Below are 23,632 nucleotides of genomic sequence, written 5' to 3' on the forward strand. Positions count from 1 at the left end.
GAAAAGACGACTAGCCACTCATGGAGAAGTGGAAAGAGGAAGAAGATGAAGAAGAAGCCCCCATGGAAGTGTTTTCCAAGCTTTGGTAGTGTCTCCCACTTTGGAACCCTAGCCTCTCTCTATTCTGTATTCAATTTTTCGAACCCTAACTGTGACTGATTTTCTGTCTTTTATTCGGAGCAAAATAGACCAAAAAGTCCGTGCACGCATCCCTAGGTTGGCCGCTCGTGCGGTGGTGTTGGCCGCTCGTGCGGTGGTGGACCACACGTGCGGTGGAACTTGGCCGCACGTGCGGTGGTCTGGTGGACTCGGATTTTTCACGTCTCGCTCGGAGAATCTGATTTCGCGCCCCCTTTTGATTGAATTTTCATATTTCCTGTCAAATCTGTACAAGTGCACGAAACACATCATCTCCACCAAATAAATAAAATTAAAAGACAAGAAATGTATCCTAAGTGGCCTAAATGTGGTACCTTTCGGCCTACATCAAGCCGCTTCATTAATGAGTCCCAGACCACTTGCGGACTCGGAGCTTTCCGGGATCTACGTACCAGAACTATGGGCGTAATGGAGTCCGAACAAAGGACCTGATCCCGAGGACGGTGAATGGAGATAAATTCACTCTTCGGTTAAACTAGCCTATGCCCGGGTAGAGGTGGTATTATCTAGGGGTCCCTGAGACTCGGCAATATTTGCAGCAGGACATTCTCTTGAACTACCCCTGACCCTTCTGCGGCAGGACGTCCTCTGGGACTACCCCTGACCCTTTGGGATGATTGGAGATCATTGGTTAGGTGTGGCTAAGAAAAAGGGTTTGCCGAGAGGTTGATCTCTTCTTCGGGGCTACCCTCATCCTCGGACAAGGTTGTTAGAGAGAATATTTTCCATGTGCCTTGCATATGGGCTCCATCCTACATCATGAGGTGTCTATAAATAGCACCCAACCATAGCTTTACAAGGGAAGGATTTTGGAGAGATAACTCTTGGGAAAGAACTAATTTCCCTTCTCCATTATCAACCTTGAGAGTAAAAGTGAGAGATCCATGGGAGAGCCTTGCCATTATTCTCTCTTTAGCTACTTTGCCTTCTTCTTCACCCAACCTCTTATCTCCATCATCTCTTTACTTTTGTGTTTTTAGTTGAGACTATTGAAGAATTTAAGCTTCTCATCATCTTCTAGAGAATTCGAATTTTTCTTCAAGGATCTTCGAAGATTTTCGAATTTTCCAACGACGTTCTTAAACTCTCTCATACACATTGTAACATCTTATTCCATGTAAAAACATTTTTCACTCAATCAAAAATAGACTAAAGTCAATGGAGCTATCCTATACTTCACTATATCTGCTGTGTTCTTGGTCCAAGACAAGACATGAGCATGTTTCAATTTCGTTTGAACATTTTGTCAAACACGCGTGAGCACAAGGATGGAAATATATATATATATATATATATATAAGTATAAACAAATTTCCTTTGTAATACTTAAAAAGAAACCCAAAATCATTGCACAAACAAGGGAATAGCAACTATTAGCCACAAAGTTTCCAATGGGAACAATTTTTTCTACTGAATTTTTCATTTGAACATATAATCAAACACTTGGTGGGCGATAATTTTAACAATTGTAAAAAAGAAGAATATCACCCGAAAGAAGAACAATATGAAATGTGAACATTCAAACTAATTGATAGAAAAACCAGAAACAGAGCACAAACTCCTCTTTCCTTTGATTTATCCAGTCGAATGTGGGTTTCAATCAATCGATTGAACAAATTTGTAAGCCATCTCATCTGTTCCTTCGATTCAAATCCCCCTATTTTCCTTTGATTTCTGGCTAAAATCATAACTATGACAGGAAAAAAAAAACAAAACAAAAAACAAAGCACAAACTCTGAGTCGTCATCTTCTCTCCTACAGGAATGAAACTGTACTGCAACGAAACACCATCACAAACTCTGTGTCGTCGTCTTCTCTTCTATAGGAACAAAACCCTACCACAACAAAAACAGAGGGAAATATGTATATCATTCTTGTATATAATATATATCAATAATAGATATAAAGGTATAATAGTCTAACAAAAAATATAAATCAGGGAAAAAGGACCTTATGGAATAAAAGTATAAACACATGGGACTAACTAGGTTATAACTTTCCTTTATGGACTTATTGAGATAGAACACCTCTAAATTAAATTTATCAATAAAAAACCCTTTTATTTTTGGTGGTGATAAATCAAATTTTAAGAATAGAAAATGATTATTCATTCAATTTTTCTAGACAATCTCAAATAAATTTCAACCAAACTTAACTCAAAGATTTTTATACATTAAAGATTTGCAAATTTTAAAATAGATTCAAATTTAATTTATTTACATAATCAACACATCTAAAACAAAATTTTATCAAATCAAGCTCCAATAAAAACTCTTAAACTGTGTTTAGATTATGAATTTAGGTAAAAATTTAAAAAAGAAAAAAAGAAAGTTAGTAAAATATAAATACAATCACTCTGTTTATTTCCAGTTTTCAAATTTTATTTTTTTAAAAATTCTACTTTTTCGTTTGTCATATTTTTTCGTTTTCACTGAATTTTTTTAATATTTTAATTAATTTAATTTTTAAACACATCTAACATAAATACACTTAAAAAATATAATATTTATGAAAAAAATATTTAAAAAATTCACTAAATACCAAAAATATAAAAAAAAAATATGAAATTCAATATAATTTTCATATTTTTGTACATTTATTAATTTTTTAAAATATTTTTTCACAAATAATTTACTGTTTAAATACATCTAAGCAAAGTACATCTAAAAAAATATAAAAAATTGCTTAAAATTTAAAAAATATTCACTGAATATAAAAAACAAAAAAACACAATTTTCAAAAAATTAAATTTAGAAAGCTGAAACCAAACACATTGAATATAACTATTTCACACTTTTTTTTTTTTTTTCTTTTTCTATCAAAATCACAATAGAGCACCGCATGCCACATTATACTATATCTATAGGATAGGGCATTGACAAAATAAAAATAAAAGATTAAACGTGCATTATCATCTGGAAGGAATGAATTTTCTTTCGGAGTTCATTTTCTCGATAAAATAGCATGACCTCTGTAATCTTTGAATACCAACCTGATTTAGCCACTAAAACAACAAAAAAAATATTCTGAATCAGAACTACATCTCAAATCATATAGGGTAGGGGCATTTCATGACCAACCAAAACAATTGTACCCACCACCAATCCCCTGAACCCTACAACAAAATGAAAAATATTAAAACATAAAATTGTAACCAAAAAAAAAGAAAAAAAATCTTATTCCCTGGGTTGAAACTATATATATGTTACAAAATCCTCATCAAAAAAGGATTTTTTAACCTACCTACTAAAACTCAACAGTGCTAAAATCCACCGACACCACCAATCAACAAGCGTTTTTTAGCATTGAACTTCCCGAGAGAAACCTAACGCGACTACACTGTTTCAACTTCGCGAGCGCTTCTTGTGTCTTCCCAATCATGAGATCCACGTAAATGGCAGTAACAATTGCTTCTGGGCTATCGGGTATTGACAATAAAGCTTGAAACACAGACCGATGAGCCTGCTCGAGCTCTCCCTGCAAAGCAAAAATTGCAGCTTGGTTTGCATAAAGAGCTCCACGTGCCTCTTCGGGGTTGAGAAACATGACATCTTGTGATTCATCAAGCGAAGAGTTCTTTGAAAACCCGCCATTCAACTCCTCACAATCCAAGTTTTTAATTACTCGCCATTGTTCGCAGTCCTCTTTGCTGTACGGTAATTCAATGTTGTTATCACCGGACAAATAGATCAACAATTGCTCAGCGGCTTCCTTTGGCCGGTTTAGCAAGCAGAGAGACTCGGCTGCATACACGTTGCCTAGAAAAATGTAAATTCTAGAACATTCTGGAAGTTCTAAGAGACATCGTGCCGTTGACAGTGCCTTCAAAGGATTTCCTAATTCCAACTCAATGTATGCCAAGTCAGCAAGAAGAGCTTGCTTGATCATCAGATTCTCTCTTTCACAAATCTCTTCATAATCCGATATCGAGCTCGGTAAAGCGGCATTCGGACCGTTTCCATTTCCACCCTTCTGTTCTTTAGCATCCCCGTTTCCATTGATTTGACCCGTGCCGACCATCAGATTAGATGCCTTGGGATCACCACCAGACCCACTTCTGTAATTAGTATTATTCGACGATGTGACCTCTCCTGATTCGTTTTCCTCCAAGGTGGAACTATGAGGGGAATCAGAATTTGAACACTTCGACTCAGAACGGTTCAACAAGTACAGGGCATTGAACAGACACTGCCGGGCAAGTGACAGCGAGAGATTAGGCTGTTTATCATCACCCAAAAAGCAATCGTCTGTTCCAACAAAATCCACCTTCCCATTACGCGAAACCCCATCTTCCACAGCAAGTTGTCTCCATTTTCCCATTCCGACCACGTGAACTTTAACATCAGATCCATTCAATTGGGCTGGACCGGATTTCAAAAGTCCCTTCTCTAGTGCCATTAGACAACATTCAGCGATTCGGAACCACAGGAGAGGCCGGTTGTAGAAAATTAAACTCGCCTTGTGGAAACAACGAGCGGCAAGTATTGGTTTCCCACAAGCCAAGTACTGAACACCACAGTTGTATATAATTTGGAGTGATTTGTCCTGTGAGAAAGTCGAGAGCTTTAATGGTTTTTCCTTCCGAAGAGATGAACTATTACTCAAAGCCTTGGAAAAGAAGATTGTTGACGTATGATATTTTCCGAGTCGATAATAGATGCACCCCAAATTGTTGTTGTATATGCTTGAAATCCCTATTTCTGTCCGATTACTCGATGCCATCAAGAGCTTGATGGCTTTACGGTAATTTCCACGTGCATACTCAAGCTGGGACTTCAAGAGGAGAGCCATGGAAGAATCTTTCCCCCGTGCTACGTTCATAGCCATAGCCATCTTAACTTCACGCTTTGCTGCCTTGAGGTTCCTAGTGAGAAGCAAAAGCCGAACCCTGTAAAGTTGCAACTTCAATCTCAGATCACTGGTTGAAATTGAATGATCAGCTGGAGTTCTTGAAAGATCATTGGTCGATACGCCTGATGGTCTTGCTAGGTTCTGTCCACTCATGTCGATACTTGAAATTAGGCTTTCGAGATTTTCCTCTGATAAAGTTCTAGAAAAAGGACTTTCTGAGGAATTTGAATTAGCTACTGAATCAGAATTAGAAACATCCGTGGCGTTTGAATTGCTTGGAAGCGAAGAAGATTTCACCACCAGGTTAGAAGATTGTTGTGTCGTGGAGCTTCCATTGTCACTTTGACTGATCAAATTACTGAAACAATAAGCTTTCTCCACATAATTAATTACATCCTGGATAAAAAAGAACCACGACAAAATTATTCCGGTACCTAAGCATAAATTTAAAACATACAAACAGAAAAAAGAATATGTAAAATTTCAATCATGCTGTCAATAAATGTGAAGACTAAAACACTGCATAGAAATTCCAAAAATATGTAAAAAAATAAAAATAATAATCACTATGACGCATTGACCATTGTATAACATGATTATTGAATCTCATACAGGACCAAAAAAATGCACAAAATACTAGTGGGCTTTCAGACCTAATTCAAGCAAAGTAACAATAAGAAATGAAGTCAGAAAAATGAAATGGGTAAACCCTACAGTGTTTGGAACCAAACCCTTTTATTAGAAATGGGATTTCAAAATGGGAAAGGAAAATAACGGAGTTCTAAGGACATCCCTTTACTAATTGGAATTAAAAGGAAAAAATTCCATTTTCTGTTTGGTTTGATGAGGAATTGGAAAGTAAACAAAATTGAAGGCAATGATGCCCCTAGGAGAGACATTAGTTTGTAGAGAAAGACAGAAGAATGGGATTTCAAGATGGTTTTTTTTTTCTTTTTCCCCCTTTCAAATCCCACCAAATCCAAAACCCATTTTAAGTTCCATCCATTCCGAGCATATCAAATGCCATTTTCAACTATAGTTCCACCAAATTCCTTCATCCCAAACACACTAGGCACTAAGTCTACAAAATGGTTACAATTACAAGAGAAAATAGCTTTCCTCAAAGCACAAGAAGTAAATAACCCACAAATGGTTATTTGAGCTTTTGGCACCATAATCCACAATTTACAACAATCCCCACTCATGCACAAAACTGGGCATCCCATAAAATAACTAAAAATAACCACTTCAGCCTTCCAAACAACCAAGCTAAAGGAGAACAACCAGAAAAGTACCCAAAAAAAAAAAAAAAGAGAGTAAAGTAAAGCTATAATGCATCTCTACTTAAAAAGAATTTAAATGAAAAACAATTCACAAGCCCAATCTCTCTCTTTTGAACATGCATTTCAATTGGAAGAACAATCCTCAGCTTACTAAATGAAAAATAACTAATATTTAGCTAAAAAGAAAGTCCAGAATCAAAGAAACAGAAGTCCTCTAAACAGACCAATAGCGGAACTTCACAACTACTACCTTATCCAGCATAGCGTTAAAACATTTCATGCAGAAGGCTTTATTTTGGAGATTTCCATATCAATACAACCTCCCTATATCCCTACATATTCACAATACACATTTTCTGAAAAAAGAATTTAGTTACCATCAACTACCTGTCATGAATATATATACATATATATATAACCACACAATTACCCACCACTCACCCATTTCACATAATTGACCACCAGGTCTCTAAGCTTTAGCAATCAGCTACATCCAAACAGCACTCAAAACCAAAGAAGATGAAACTGCAATTCTTCATTGCTACTCTTAAAAATTTCTTCCAGTCCTTCCCACCCACATGTAACCATATAATGGCTAAAACAATGACACATTGTGACAGAACTTTCCAACTTTACTTTGCCAAAGATGAAAAGAACATTGGAAAGGATCCATATTCAGGCAACCAACCTTCCTTCACAAAGCCAAACATCATTTGCAACAATGTACGAGTCCACAGATAATGCAAAAGAATAGGTAAAATATTCATCCCTTTTGAAAACACAAAATGGAGAGCAGTTCCTGAGGAGGCTGCACCTTCCGTGAGCTAGAATCCAAGCATTTCTCCTCAGTGGGATAATCAGATTATCAAATAATCTTTGCAGTGAAAGAAGAGGATTACTAAGAATTTAGGATAGTCTAAGAAGCATGGACGAGCTCGAAAACACAAACAGGACACAGATATAACACAATACAGACCTGCCAACACGTCGATTTCCAAAAATCTCAAATACAACAAGGCCGATACGACAAACGTTAACAGTAAAAGAAGAGGATTACTACGAAGTCTAAGAAGCACGGACACAAGCATGAAAACAGAAACACGACACAGCTATAACACAATATGGATTGCAAGCACAACAATTTCCAAAAATCCCAGATACAACAAAGCAGGGTACAGCCAGTGTTGTGAAAAGCGCGCCTAGGCGCAAGGCTGATCGAGGCGCAGGCTGTGCGCCTAAACTAGTCCCAGGCGAGGCGTGTTGAAGAAGTCGCACGACTTGAAGCAGGCGAGAGAGGCGCAAGGCTCGCGCCTAGGCGCGATTGATGGTTTATGCCCTAATTCTGATCTAACGACTGTGGTGTGTGTTCGAATGGCTCTAACCACAAAGGATTACAGCTTATATACAATACAACCCAATGCGACTGAAACAAAATCCCTAATATGTGTCGTCTCTTCCTCTCTCGACTTCAATTCGACTTCGACTTGGACTGGGCTACGACTTCGACTTCGACTTTGACATTCTAGGTGCGGTACGACTTCTCCTTCTTCTTCTTCCCCCAATCTATGTCGTCTTTTTTTTTTGTTTTTTTGTTTTTTCCTTTCGGTTTATTCGACTTTGACTCTCTCTCTCTCTCCTCCCTTTCTTCTTCTTCTGCCTTAATCTGTGTCTCTGTTTGTTTTTTTTGTTTTTCTGACTTCTTCAACTTCGATCGTCTCACCCTCTCTCTCTCTCTCCTTCTACTTCTTCTTCTTCGACATTTTCGGGCTCTGCGCCTGAACTGGTCTTTTTTCTTTTTCTTCTCTCCTTCTCTCTTCTTCGCTGATTCCGTCTCTTCTGCTCTGCTCTGTTTTTTTTTTTTTTAATTCAATTATACCTTTGAGTCTTTGTTAGAAAAAAAAAAAAAAATAGAAATACAAAATAAGACTTATCTTATTGATTGATTAACTAAAAAAATACACTAAATTTTTTTTTCAAATAATTAATTAATAATTATTTTTTAAATTGACACATTACATTACATTGTTTTCCATTACATTACATTACACTGAGTGTAATTTTTCATTACATTATTTTCCATTACATAATTTAAATTGACACATTACATTACATGTTTAGTGTTTATGTTTTTGTTTTTATTTTTATTTTATTGAATGTGGATTATTTTATCTTTGAAAATTGAAATGTTATGTAATATGCACTTTCATGGCTTTGAGAATTATTCTATATTTTATCTTGGATCTTGATTACTTTTTATTTTTTAAAAATTGTCTTAATACTATGAATGATTAGTCTATGTTAATTTTTTTATTTTTTACTAAGAATGTGTGCCTTACTTCAATAAAGTCGGCGCCTCGCCTTGCGCCTAGGCCCTGAGACACCTTCAGCGCCTTAGTGCGCCTTAAGCCTTTACAAACACTGGGTACAGCAAATGAATATATATTTTTATACATATCATATACAACAAATATATTTTATAAATCTTTTCACTTGTTATATACATACAATCTTTTCTCTTGGCTTATAAATAGGTAGTTAGGACCTTCAGTAATTAGTTTTAAAGAAATTTTCATATTGTGATTAGAGTTTTAGCACTTAGTATCCCAATTTGGGACTCCCTCTCTAATGACTTCATAACCCTAATTTTGGTTAAATCACACAGTGCTTCTCCAAAGATAGTGGATTGGCAAAAGGCTTTGCAAGTGAATTCACCATGGAGTAGCATCTAGTGTTAATGCACTATAAATATATATATATACATATATATAGAGAGAGAGAGAGAGACGTGCAACAAGATTGAGAAGAGAGGAAAGGTTCTAACCAAAATTCCAAGAAAGGAAAGAAATTAGAGAAATGCACATGTCAAGTACTGTAACCCTGTCTAACAGCACAATAGATTAAGCAAAGGATTCTCCTCCCAAAATAAATAAAATAAAATAAAAAATAAATCTCACCGCTTCAAATAACATGCTCATTTGAGCATGCCTAATGAACTTTAGAAATACAATGATTTTCCCCAGTCGCATAGTTGTCAACCTACCCATTGTGTTACAATACACTTACACTTTTACTACACAACACTAAATAGCGCAAGTAATATCTTTGAGATGCAGTTTATGATTAAACTTGGAAAAGACGACAGATTTGAAAAAGGCACTGCCTCTACGATAGAGTCTCTCGGATCCAAACCCTCTTAAAAGGAATGACGACACCTTGACACCTAAGGCATTGTTTCATTAAGGAAGATTTGATATAGAAATGGGAGGGGTTAGATATCCATTCATCAACCGCTTTATAGTATGGCACCTACTCAGATGGATTTTAGCTTCGTCATCTTCTTTAATGCATATTAGTATTACCAGACAACGCCAATGTCCTACCAATTTACGTTTTGGAACACACTTTCTGAAACATGATACACTTCTGTTCCATAAAATGCTGAATTCAGCCGTCCAAAGAGATTCCAAAATTTATTCCTATTCTCTTAAAAATCTAATAGGAGGAAAACATCAAATATAATGAACTAAGTCTCCATAGAGTGGAGTTTTGGAGGGACATAAAGCTTCCAGAATTATGTTTTACATGATCAATTTACTCAACACATTAACAAGTAGCCAAATTCTAACGGTGTAATTAGTACAAGCCTACTACCCCTAATATCATAGCACATTTTAAAGCATATAGCATACCAAGTTCTTGTTCTCATTCCCGTTACTAGAACATCCATGTTCCAAGTAACACAGATGCAAATACCAGCTATGGACTTACTAGAGCTACTAAGCATCCTAGAATTGGGGGAAGGCGTCTAGACGCCTAAAAGAAGGACAATTAGAAAGATGTGACCAATGAGACACTAGCAAGGTTTTCTTAATTAGTTTTGCAAGGGTCCATATTTACCCTAGCTTCTTTCTCAATGTTTTTTAGTGTTTATTTATATTCTGTTTCTAGGGCAATAAGCATGCATGTGTGCATGGATGGGTGTGTGGAGAAGCCATCGGGTGGTAGCTAACTTCAATATTGTAGCATTGCACCTTTCTTTTTCATCAGTGAAAGGTATAGCTCATCCCTCTTGTCTATACTTCTTCATTGCCTTCATTAATAAATTTTTCTACAAAAGACAATTCATCTTCTACATTTCCATTGTACATGCAACTTTTCTTTCACAATGTTTGTCAGGCTCGCACTTTTAAATTCTCAAAAGAAACAAACTAATAATTAGTAATGATGACTAGAACCAATGACCAAATGCCAAAAAAAAAAAAACCAACCTTCAATCAAGGAGAGACCAATAACACTATCCAGAGTTTGGAATCACCAAAACACTGTCTAGCTTCTTGAAACCAGACTCCAAAGCAATACAAGTGTAAAGCAGGAGTGACCAAAACATAACCCAAACAATTCATAATTTTGTCCATAAATTTTTTTTTTTCCTCACTGTGTTGCCTTATCAAGAAAAGCATTTCCTACTCAAGGAGCTTTTGAATTGGATTGTGTTAGAATAGTTATTTTTGTTCTATTGTTAATCTTTACTTAAGTTGAGGGTACGATGGCCATATTGCAATATTAGGGTTTGTATATATATTTTGCTAATTTACTAATGTAGGGTTGAGCACAACATTATAAGATATATAAAAAATTCCTTCCTCTTCTCTTCTCTCTTCTTCTTCCTAAACCTAAATTTCCTCATTTTACATTCTAACTAATTGGATGTGGGGTTAACACAAAAAAGATGGTTCCAATTTTTGCCCTCAAAGCTAGAGAAGACCAAACAGTTGTGTTGAAGAAAATTGGTATCGTTTTGTGGTTCCAGCCAAATAGAAAAGGTGCTCGCTTTACATATTAGTATAGATATCAAGCTATGAAGCACGTGTACTCCAAAAATGTTGCCGTACAAGTACCGGATACTTACCGGGTACGCGTACACGTACCAGTACAGCTGCACGCGTGGCAAAAACACACCGGGTACATTTTATACAATTTGTAGATGCCTGGTACACCATGGGTACTCCATGGGTTCGTTTTTGGGTAGACAAGGTAAAAAACAAGATTTTCAACAATTATAAGGGTACCTGAGCAATTTTTTCTTGTTAACTTTAAAAAATTAAATAACTTTAGGGTTCTTTTGTAATAATAAAAACATAACACAAATTGAAATTAGGCCTATTGTTTTGATTCAATTCTCTTTGACGAAGAGCACAATCAACAAGTTTGAAGAAAGAACACAGTCCGCAATTGAACTCTTCTTCGAAGACGACAGTGCTAGTCGACGGCAAAACTCGATATTCCAGTGAGTTTCTCTTAGTTCCTCTGCTTCAATTCTTCCTCTTCTTCCTCTTTCTTTGAATTTTTTTCTTCTAGATCTTCTCTCTTTTTTCGCAGCAAATAAGCAGATCTGTCCAACATCTGATTCTTGTTTCTGGTGAATTTTCTTACCTCCTCTTGCAGCCAATCTACTCTTCTTCTTTTTTTTCTTTTTTTGAGAAATAGCCAATCTACTCTTCTTTGATTATCATTTTTTCTGATCTTCCCAACATCTAATTTTTTTTTTTTTCTAATATAGTTTTGTAGCAAACACAATCATAATTATATAAAATAAAAGATAGAAAAATTTAAAATCTAAGAAGAAAAAAGGAAGGAATATTTAAATTTAGGGTTTCATAATTTATCCCAAAAAAAAAAAATTAGGTTCATAATCTGATTCTGATGTATTTATTTCATTGTAATTACTTTCATAATATTCATGGTTTTAATTTATTATTTGAATATTTGAAAAATTATATACTCGAATGAAGTGAAGGAATTCACAAATTATTTTGGTTTTGTAATTTCTCTTTTTAATTATGATATTAAATTTTGATTTGTACGTTGGATGTTTAACTATAAATTATAATAAATAAATAATTGGCGTAGCCCAGTCATACCCATACCCTACTTTTTAAAAAATTTGCCATATCGGCATACCCATATCGTACCCATACCCGTATCCATACCTGCACCCCGTGCTTCCTAGATATCAAGCCTTGTATCATATGAATCAACTATCTAAGATCAAAAATTACTCAATCCACTAACAGTGTTTCTTGATTCTCATTATCCTTAGCAGACTGTACACAATTTGTACTTTCTCATACTTTCTAGAAGGGGTATAGCACCATTTTTTTTTTATATATACATTCTAGAAAGGGTATAGCTTTTGTTTAGTCTAATACACTTTTTCGCATGTGAGGGACCTCATTTGGCATTTGTAATGATATTCTTACCTATAAGATGGAAAATCATAAAAATAAAATAATAATCCTGCAAATTTGTATTTTTTACATCTCCTTGATGCTTAGTTTTCTATAAATTTTTATTTATCAAAAAAAAAAAAAAATTAATAATCCCTGCAACGGAAAAACACCTACAGAACATTTAGACTAGAAAATACATGCAATATATCATATCTACCAATCTCTATTGAAGAGAACAAACAAACACATCCCCACAAATCAGGAAATGTAATACCTTTCCAGCTTGGTCTCTGATTGTACCGAAATCTAAAATTTAATATGATTTAAAAGGATACACGATCCAGATGTCAAAATAGATTTGATTCAAGGTTCAATTATTTTCAAATAAATAAATAAGATATTGTAAAGGTACATTTACATAAAACATGGATATCTATAGTGCACAAGTTACCAGAAAGTTTCCTGATGAAGATTAGCCTCATTAATATCACTCAAATCATAATGTCATAAACTAGATCCAATGGGGAGCAAGCATGTAGCAATTAAACATATGGAACGAAGATTTTTTGTACTACTATTGTAAAGGTACAAGTTTCACAGGTTTTCCCAATTTATTTTGAAAATTTTAAAAAGATATGGAAACTGGACAGGCAGGTTCAACATACATCACTATATGAAAGCTAATAAGAAGAGGGGATAAAAGAGAGCCAATTTTTAAGAAACAAATAACATGTATCTAGTAAAGCTCAATGCTTAATCAATTATATAAGCTGGAGACCATCTATTGAGATCTTAAAAGGAGGAGGATTGTATATATCAGATTCCAAGGAAATATATCTGCCTAGTCCTCTTGAAAGGGTAAAGGTAAATAGATCTTGACACAATTTTGCCTATGCTATGTCCAAAAATCTGGTGATGGAAACCTAGAGAACCAACAGATCATACATCCAGGAGCGATTTTCACGGAGTGAGTGATTTCCATAATTAGACGCGATTTCCGATGGTTTGAGAGAGTTACCTTGAATGTTTCCGGCGAGCGTGGAGGACAGGCCGTGATGACCGATTCTTTTCCTTGGGGGTCGATCCTTTGAGTTTCAGGAGGCATCACTTGACTCCCGAGGCCATCGACAACTAGGGATTGTGGAACGTGGATTAGGTTTACTGCGAGAAGTGTTATTAGTCGGCTTTGAAGTAGTTTGGATTGTGAAGAAGTTACGGGAGGCTTCAAGTCTCATTGGAACCCTATCGTTTCTGGGTCGTTTGGATGGGAATCGTTGGAGTGTGGCAGTTTGGATCCGTGGCGAGGAGGACGGTGGGGCTTCGTTTCAAGTTGTGGCCACATTGGATGTTAAGCGGTTCTAGACTTTTATCCCTGCTTCGGAGTTTGGGGATAGGTGGGAGGGTGTGGCTCTAGTCATCGAGGGTTTTGCCAGGAGAGAGGGTAGGGTTTCGAAGACTGGCGCTATGAACGAGGCATCAGTGGTGCACAAGGCTGTTTAGGTGTAGGACAGAGGTTTGGCTCCCATTGGAGACAATGGCCGGTTGGTTTAGGGCGTGGCGGAGGAGGGGTGGTTTGGTTTGGTTTGTTGAATAGGGCTTTGGTGGGAACTGTGGGACAGGTCTTGGGTGCGTTAAGAAGTATGCCTGGGGACAAGCCCCCGAGGCCGGATGGATTTTCAGTTGCTTTTCTTCAGCATTGTTGGGGTTGGGGTTGGGGTTGGGGTTGGGGTTGGGGGGGGGGGTTCAAATGGGAGGTGTTGGATGTGTTTGAGCAGTTTCATCAAACTGGGCAATTTGAGAGGAGTCTGAATGCAGCTTTTATTGCTTTGATTCCCAAGAAGGGAGGACGGAGGATATCCAAGACTTTCAGCCTATTAGTCTTTTGGGCAGCATTTACAATTTACTGGCCAAGGTTTTGGCTAATAGGCTTCGGGGGGTGTTGGAAGGAGTGGTCTCAGAATCTCAGAATGCTTTTATAGGTGGGCGATAGATTTTGGATGCTGTTTTGGTGGCTAATGAGTGCATGGCTTCGCAGTTTCGGCAAGGGAAATGGGGAATTGTATGCAAGTTGGATATTGAGAAGGCTTATGATAATGTCAATTGGAACTTTCTGTTATACATGTTTGCGAGGTTGGATTTTGGGGCCCAGTGGAGGCGGTGGATACATTTTTATATTTCCACTGTTCGGATGTCAGTGCTGTTTAATGGGACGCGAGTTTTTTCCCCGCTTGGAGAGGTTTAAGCAGGGAGACCCACTGTTCCCATTGCTGTTTATTTTGGTTATGGAGGCATTGAATCGTCTGATTTCTAAGGCGGTCCAAGGAGATTTATTATCGGGTTTTGTGATGGGGGAGAGATCAGCCTCTTTGGTGGTCTCTCATCTATTCTATGCTGATGATAAGTTGATTTTTTGTGATGCAGAGGCTACTCAGATTGGTCACTTGCGATGTATTTTGCCATGTTTTGAGGCAGTGTCTGGGCTGCGGGTTAATTTGTCCAAATTAGAATTGATCCTTGTGGGTCAAGTGGCTAGTTTACCGATGTTGGCAGCCGTTTTGGACTGTAAAGTGGCCAGGTTGCCAGTTTCTTATTTGGGACTTCCCTTGAGGGTTTCTTTTAAGGAGACTCGAGTATGGGATGGGGTAGTGGACAAAGTGCAGCGGCGGTTAGCAGGGTGGAAGCGCCAATACTTGTCCAAAGAGGGGGCAGATTACTTTGATCAAGACTGTTCTTTCCAGCATTCCGACGTACTTTATGTCTGCGCATGTAGTCCCTGTGGGGGTGGCAAAGAGGTTGGAGAAGTTGCAATGGGAGTTTTTGTGGAGTGGGAGTGGGAAGGGTTTTCATTATCATTTGGTGGCTTGGGAGGAGAGGGTTTGTACTTTGAAGGAGGAAGGGTTTGGGTGTGCGAAAATTGGTGGTGTTTAATGGGGCTTTATGAGGTAAATGGTTGTGGCGTTTTGTGGGGGAACGGGACAGGTTACGGAGAAGGTTGGTGGTGGCCAAGTATGGAGAGGAGAGGGGGGGTTGGTGTTCGCAAAGAGTGGCTCAACTTTATGGTCGTAGTTTGTGGAAGGAGATTTGGTTGGAGAGGGCGGAGTTTTGGAAGGGTTCGGTTTAAAGTGGGGGTTGGTGATCGGGTTCATTTCTGGCGAAATCGGTGGTGTGATGGTTTGACTTTGGCCGCCTTGTTTCCTTTGATTTATGCTATTGATGTTGATGGGGAAGAATTGGTTGCTTTGGTTAGGGCGACACACGAGGACTCAATTGTCTGGAATGTTTGTCTTCATCATGATATACAAGATTGGGAGGTAAGACCAATTGGTGGATCTTCTAGGCTTTCTATATGGCTTGCGGAATGGGGGGGATGGGTTGGATTCTTTACTTTGGGATGTCTGGAGCTCTAAAGGTGTTTTCTCCGTGTCTTTATTTTATGGGGTACTTGTAGAGGGTGTTGGTGGTGTGTTTCCTTGGAAATGTATTTGGGCCACGGGTTCTCCTTCTAAGGTCGCTTTCTTTGTTTGGACCACAACTTTGGGACGTATCCTCACTATTGATAATCTTATCCAGCGGCGGCATGTATTGGTGAATTGGTGTTGCCTGTGTTGCAGGGATGCGGAAACGGTAGATCATTTGCTTCTTCATTGCCCAGTTGTGTCCAAACTTTGGAATTTCCTTGTTGCTTTGTTTGGCTTAGTGTGGGTGCAACCGGAGTCTTTACTGGGAGTGTTACAGAGTTGAGGTGGGGCTAGGGTGGGGAAGAGGTGTCGAAAGGCTTGGGTGCTTGCTTCCCATTGTTTGCTTTGGTTGATTTGGTTAAAATGGAATAAGCTAGTGTTTCAGGATAAATGTCATTCCGTTTTATGGTAAGAAAATAGGTTGTTGTTGGTGCTGCATAGTTGGGTTACGGGTACAGTCGATCCCATTGTCTTGGTCTTTGTTGACTTTGTGGAGGATTTGATTAGTTAGTTTTGTTTAGTCCGTTTGTGGGTGGTTTGTTTGTATTCTTTGCATTGTCTTGATGCATTCTAATAAAGTTCTATTATTTATCCAAAAAAAAAAGCTCAATGCTTATCTTTCCATATCATTCTATCAAATGTTCCAGAAACATAATTTCATGCTCCACCCAACTACCTTATGAGAGAGAGAGAGAGAGAGAGAGAGGAATAAATTGGATGACTAAAAATTCAAATCCTAAAACAAAAGTTTGCAACATTTCAGTTAGACTGAAGAGCAATGATTCCCTGTCCAAAAGCACAGAACAATAAACCTCATCCACTCTCTAAATCAGAAGTCTCCTAATAATGGAGCTGTACCAATGGTAGAAAAGGCAAGAGAACGAATATAGCACAAAATGTCAGGCTGAAGACTCAAGACACATCATTTAAAATAATAAATCTCAAGTAAAACTTTGAATGAAGACAATTAGTCAAGCTCCTAGAAATTGAACTTACAACAAATTTCCACGGATCATGGGAAGCTAATGCAGCATCCAGGAACAAAAGGCAAATATGAAGAGCTGTTGCCTGCAAATACATAATTACAAAGACATTACACAGAGGAATTTGAATAACACTGTCTCATCATTGTTTCTTTTTTCTTGGGTGGAGGGTTATAAGGCACCATAGCATAACCCTTGCAGCTTATTCCATCATACCTCATCTATTGGTTCAATCTTTTGATATAAAGAATCAAGAATGGAATAGGCCTTCGCATATTCATGAAGATGAAACCAGGTAACTGCCTGTGTATAGCCATTTTGAAACAAACACCAATCCAAATTAAGCGTCAGAAAAAAAAAAAGGGGGGGGGGGGGGGGGGGGGGGGAAGAAAAGGAATCAAAACCATTACAACAAGCCACCAATAAATTAACTAAACACAGTATCAATTGAACATACTATATTTAACATTGTCAGAGAAGTGTCAAATTCATCGCCATAAACATGTGAACTATTTGCACTGGAAAATTGATGTGCCACACTATTGGTTCCTTTAGATCCCAATGCAATTTTGTTGCCCAAATTGCCAACCGCATCTGCATTTTCGCTGGATGCATCAGCAAGCTCATCACTTCGTTTCTAAATCAAATTAAAGAATATAAAACAAAATGTGAGAACAAAGGAAACCAAATAAAAAATAAACCTTATATTCCAGCACCAAAGAATTTAACACAGCCAAAAGGTAAATGGCATGCATATTATAGCACATATATAAATACCAAATATCAAGAATCTTATCATGCTTGTCAGTGCAAAAAGCTACAAAATTTCGTAGGGAGTAATTAGCTCCTTGTGTCGCGTGTCCATGTCCGTGTTAATCATATCTTTTTTTTATATAAGCATCAATATATCTAGTTAATATCCTTTCCTCTGCAATTACATACTACATACAAAGGAGGTTCCCCCTTTATGGTTCTTTTATTATTAAAAAATATTGAGTTCCTAAATACCATACAGTGTGTTTGATTTGAGTTTTCTGGATTAAGTTTTTTGAAAATTGACTTTTTTGGTTTTCGTGTTTTTTTGTTTTTAGTGAATATTTTTTAAATTTTAAACATTTTTTTTTTACTTTTTTAGATGCACCTTTCTTAGATGTATCTAAAAAGTAAAAAATTTGTAAAAAAATATTCTAAAAAATTAATAAATACATAAAAATACAAAAAATGTACTGAATTCTTATATTTTTTTTTTTGGGTATTTTTGGTATTTATTGAATTTTTAAAAGTTTTTTTTTACAATTTTTTTACTTTTTAGGTGTATTTATGTTAAGTGTGTCTAAAAATAAAAAAAATTGCTTAAAATATTAAAAAAATTCAGTAAAAACAAAAAAACACGAAAAATAAGAAAGTAGAATTTTCTGAAAAGTGTTTTTTAAAAAGTGAAAACAAGCAAGGTGATATGGATTCTTCTTCTTCTTCTTCATTTTTTATTTTTTTATAAAGAAATTTGCATCAATCACCTTATAGCTTCCCCAGTTAAAATATCAAGCAAAAATACATTTGGATTCTCTAATACATTGTTTTAAAAGGCGTGCGCGCGAGGCGCAACAAAGCGCAACTTTGGGCTTCAAACAGGTCGAGGCGAGGTGCAGCGCAATACACAAGGCGCAGCTTAGGCGCTAAGGCGAGAGCTTTTTTTCAAGCCGCGAGGCGCGGTCTTCATGGGCTTTACGTATTTTTCTACTCCAACTGTTGATTAAGTGCTTTTTTTGTGGGCATATCCATAGGGAATCAAAACTCTTCAATATAAAATGACCAAACGTGATCAAAAGAGAGTAGAAAGTGATTAAAAAAAAAAACTTAGGTGAAGAAGATTAAAAAAACGATCAGAAAATGAGAAGACGACACGGCTTTGGCTTCTTCTGTAGGTTTTTATCTTCTTCTCTTCTTCTCTTCTTCTTTGATAAGTTCTCTTGGTGGGTTATTTCTCTGTATCTGTTTTTTCTTCTTCTTTTCTTATTTTCTTCTCTTCTTCTTTTCTTATTTTTTTCTTCTCTTCTTCGATAGGTTCTTTTCACGGGCCTGCCTTTGTTTTTCCTTTGCTTATTTTTCTTCTCTTCTCCTTTTCTTATTTTATACTTCTCTTCTTCTTTTCTTCTCATGCTTCTTCGCCGGGTTATCTTTCTGTTTTTTCTTTTATGTTATGCTTCTGAAACTTGCTTTATGATTTTTGGAATTCGATATAAATTTGTTACATTGAAAAGTTTGCCTAGTTATAGTTTTTCTTTTCTTCTACTACTTGCGAGGCGCAACCCTTGCCTTGCCACGCGCTTAGGCTATAGAAGACCTTATCATCTTGGTGCGCCTAGAGCCTTTTAAAACACTATTGTAATAGCATTGATTCAATTTAAGCTTAGCTCAAATTACTTGATCCAATGACTGCATAAGTTTAATTTAATTCCATAATAGTTGGTTCAACTTTGAATTATCATCATTTTCTATTACAAATTTTTTGGTCATCTTGTTACGTGAGTCTATTAATGATAAAATACGAACTTTTTTTCCCAACAGAACAAATTAAGGCAGTGTTTGGGAAGCTGTGGGGTAGGCTGTTTTACAGTGAGGCTATCCAGCTGGATGCCACTAACAGGTAAAAAGACTATTTTACCCTTCAGTTACACATCCGCCTCATCCCAACCTCAGACCAACCTGCACTTTTTTTTGAACCTAACATGTACTTTTTTTCATTTATTAGAAACAAACTGGGCGGTGGCAGTGTACTAACTGCCCCAGCATTGACTACATCCCTTTTTTTAATTTTTTTGTAGGGACACTTTGGTCATTTTGCATTACACAATCATTTCAAACGCATTTTTTAATACAACAATAACAAAAAAAATTCATCCCATCTTCTCAAACACAAAAACTAAAATAGCCAATTAAAATAGCCAAATAGCCAAAAAGCCTAAAAAATAGCCACTTTCCAAACACCAACTAAGTAGGGGAAATCGCTGTTCAGTGAAGGTTGGGGGGGAAATAAATGAGTTGCACTCCCCACAACTTTTGACTTACACCCCACCACATAATGTAAATTTTTTTTTTCTGCTCCACCTGTGTTGTGATGCATAGGAATATCTTTTTGCTAGGGTTTCCTTGTCTAAAACTTTATAAAACTCCAAATAGTCTAGTTGAATGCTAGATGCTTTAGCAGATGGGCTTATAACTAGCACCAGAAAAGTAACGATAGACTGATGGCTCAAATATAATCGTGTGTCAGCATCACATATACACTTTTTGTATTAATTGTGCTTCTCCCATATCTAATTGCATTAATATCATTCTATCTCCCTTTTTTTAACTTACACATCTTCCTTACCATTCTACCTATGACTATCCCCATCCCCTACCCCAATTTTGTAATTGTTTTGGCCGTACATCAACTTTATATCCTATTTTAATGATTTCCCATGATTCTTCTCCAACTTATCTCCTTCCAAAACTTTCAAGGATATAAATGATAGACTAGTGGAGGACATGATAGAGAAATCAAGGCTCTGTTTGGAAAATTTTTGGAATTGTAATTCCACCTCTCAGTTTGCACGTGGTGTTTGATTGTAAATTTCAAAAATTAATTCCACACCCACTTTTGAAAACTCCTTTCCAGGCGGGAAAATTTGGCTAATCCTGTCGTCCCCCCAGTTGACCGGAATAGTGTAAAATTTTTTTTTTTTTCACACCTGTTATTTTTATATTTTAAATAAAAAATATTTCCAGAATTTTTTTAAAATTTTTTATGAGCTTTGAATAGGATTTTGAGTTGTGTGTTTGATTATGAGTTGTAAGTTTTTTAATTAAATATCATATGTCACATCATTCATTTCAAACTCAATTCAAAACTCTTTTCAAAACTCATAACCAAACAAATTTTCCACACTCAAATCATAATTCCAAAACTCACAAACTCAAAATACAACTCCTATTCTTAAATCATATTTAGAAAACTCTACCAAACGCTACCCAATATATTCCACTACCATGAAGCATTAGCCAGCATTTTAACACATACCTTGACATTATTAAGAACTTCAAGTAACTTCTTGGGATCTGAACAACCGTGTTGAAAGTACCTTGCAATAGCAATATTGTGAAGAATCTGAAAATACATCACACAATTCGGAACATCAAATAATATACAAGACTAAAAGGAACAAACTTTTTTGCCATTTGAGTAAAATAAAAGTTGCATAACTTTTCAAATTTGTAATGCAGTAAAGGGACTTCTAATGTGCTTCAGATCAAAAGACATTATACTTTCAAACAGGATTTTAAATCAAGATCTCTACAATAAAATCAATATTTTTATTATATCAGAAAATAATCTTAAAATATTAAGAGTGCTAGGCATGCATAGACCCTATTCATTCAAAAAATAAAAAGAATGAGAATAAAATATTAAAGTGGGCTAGGCACACACAGACCCTATTCTCTAACTGAAAATTTGACAATACAGATCCTAGGCCCCGTTTGTTTTGGGTTATAGCAAGGGGATTAGGATTACTAGTACCTTGGGATTAGTATATGGGGTGTTTGTTTTGAGAGATAGCCTTGGGACTATTAATACCTTGGGACTAACTAATACTTTGGTATTACTAATATCTTGTTTGTTTTGAGAGATAGGGAGGGTATTACTAATACCCTTGGGGAGGGGATTCATAGTGAGGAGGTAGAGATGGTATTAGAAAAATAGTGAGGGGATTAGAAATTTTTTTATTTTTTTTATTTTTTATATATTGGAAATTTTTTTTAAAATATAATTTTTAATTTTTTATATTTTTTTATTTGTTTTATTATTTTATATAAAAATAATTTAACAATTCCTCACTACTAATCCCCTCACTATCAATCCCCTCACTACTAATCCCCTCACTATCAATCCCCTCACTACTAATCCCCTCACTATCAATCCCCTCACTAACAATCCCCTCATTATTAATCCCCTCACTATCAATCCCCTCCATTCTATCTCTGGAAACAAACGACCCTCACTAACAATCCCCTCACTATTAATCCCCTCACTATCAATCCCCTCCATTCCATCTCTGGAAACAAACGGGGCCCTATTCTCTAACTTCCAAAAACAGCCCCCAATCTCTAACTGAAAAAAAAATGGCAATACCATAATTGTACTGGACTGATCTTGCCTAACCAACTTGCAGTTGTCATAAGTTTATGCTATAAAAAAATTGGCGAAACTAGATTTGTAATGAGTTCAAAGAACGTAGTGCTGTGAATTATGTCATGCAGATATCTTCCTGCTAACTCACTCCAGAGAAGTCAATATCCCCAATTTCAGAGTCACACGGACTCAAACTTAGCAAATATATCACCCACCAATGCCATGACTTACCCTTGGTCTGCAAGTCTAAACAGTTTCAATAAGCTTTCCCAATCTCATCACCTGTCAAAGTTCTGCCTAGTCTAAACAGTTTTAAAATTACAAATATTATCTAAGCATTGTGTTGTGAACCCTAACAACAACAGAATTTACAATATCAATACAATATCCCACAATCATGCTCATCTCCAACCTTTTAAAAATTCCAAGTAAATAAAGATGCAATTTTGCAAAGGAATTGCAAGCTATTCTAACTCATCCAAACCTCAAAGTTTTATATTGAGTATCTAAGAATTACTAAAATACGAATCAACCGAACAGCATTATACAACCATTTCTTCATTTCATTGACTAATTAAACAATACAATCAACACATCAAACAGTTCAGATACTTAAAACGAAAAAGGTTAAAAAAAAATTTAAAAAAAAAGAAGAAGAAGAAGTTACCTTTGGATCGTCATCTTTTATCTGCAAGAGCTGATTCAACAAATCGACGCATTCCAAGAACTTGCCCGAATGAAAGGCTACACTGGCGTCCTTCGCGAGCCCCGCGGTAGCTGACAAAACTCCATCGTCTTCTGCCGCCGCCGACGACGCCGCAACGATTGAATTCGACGAAGAATCCTTCGAATCCATTCACAGATCGACCAATCGAACAACACGAGTATCACCAAACTCAAACGCACTATCAAAATCCAAAAACCCTAACTTTGCTCCAACACTATTATGCCCTAAGTCTCTATCTCTCATTACACACTCGAATTCAGATAGATTGAAGAACAACAACACTTGCATATATATGTATATAGATATATGTATGTATAGATTGCGATGCGTTGATTTTAGAGAGAGAAATTTGGGAAATCTCTCGCTCTTTTTGGACACTTCTTTGAGTATGAGTCTTGAGTGTTGTTGTGTTGCGTGGAGTATGAGTGAGCTGTGTGTTTTATGAGATCAGCCGCGAGTTGTGTGGACTATGTTGAGTTTGATTAATTGAACGGTGATCTATTGGTTGAGGTGGTACGCGAGAGGAATAGAGTAACAGTGAGAGTCATCGAATTTTGAGTAATTTGGGTTGGACCCATTTTCATGATGGTTCGAACACTTTAGCCTGACTGGTGTTGCATCGTGGTTTTTGACCTTTTTTTGATCCCCATTCAAAATTTGAAACTTCAAAATGGTTTTTTTTTATTATTATTATTAATGAAATTGTGAATAAACAAATGTTGATTAAATAGAAATAAAAGGGAAAAATAGTAAATAATTTATAACAAA

The 23,632-nt window shown here is 36.4% G+C and overlaps 1 protein-coding gene across 1 annotated transcript; it reads right to left on the bottom strand.

Annotated features, from left to right (window-relative positions):
• Nucleotides 1-3,105: 3,105 nt before the first annotated feature.
• Nucleotides 3,106-23,329, bottom strand: LOC114290367 (uncharacterized). Its single transcript, XM_028234251.2, has 6 exons — nucleotides 22,805-23,329; nucleotides 21,028-21,114; nucleotides 17,422-17,601; nucleotides 17,181-17,267; nucleotides 16,978-17,049; nucleotides 3,106-5,406 (listed from the first exon to the last, which is right to left on the bottom strand). Exons 1-6 carry the CDS (start codon nucleotides 22,991-22,993, stop codon nucleotides 3,445-3,447), a joined length of 2,577 nt encoding a protein of 858 aa, XP_028090052.2. The 5' UTR covers nucleotides 22,994-23,329; the 3' UTR covers nucleotides 3,106-3,444.
• Between the last annotated feature and the right edge of the window lie 303 nt (nucleotides 23,330-23,632).

This window comes from Camellia sinensis, chromosome 5, assembly GCF_055761805.1.
Source record: "Camellia sinensis isolate YWXY chromosome 5, ASM5576180v1, whole genome shotgun sequence".
NCBI lineage: Eukaryota > Viridiplantae > Streptophyta > Magnoliopsida > Ericales > Theaceae > Camellia > Camellia sinensis.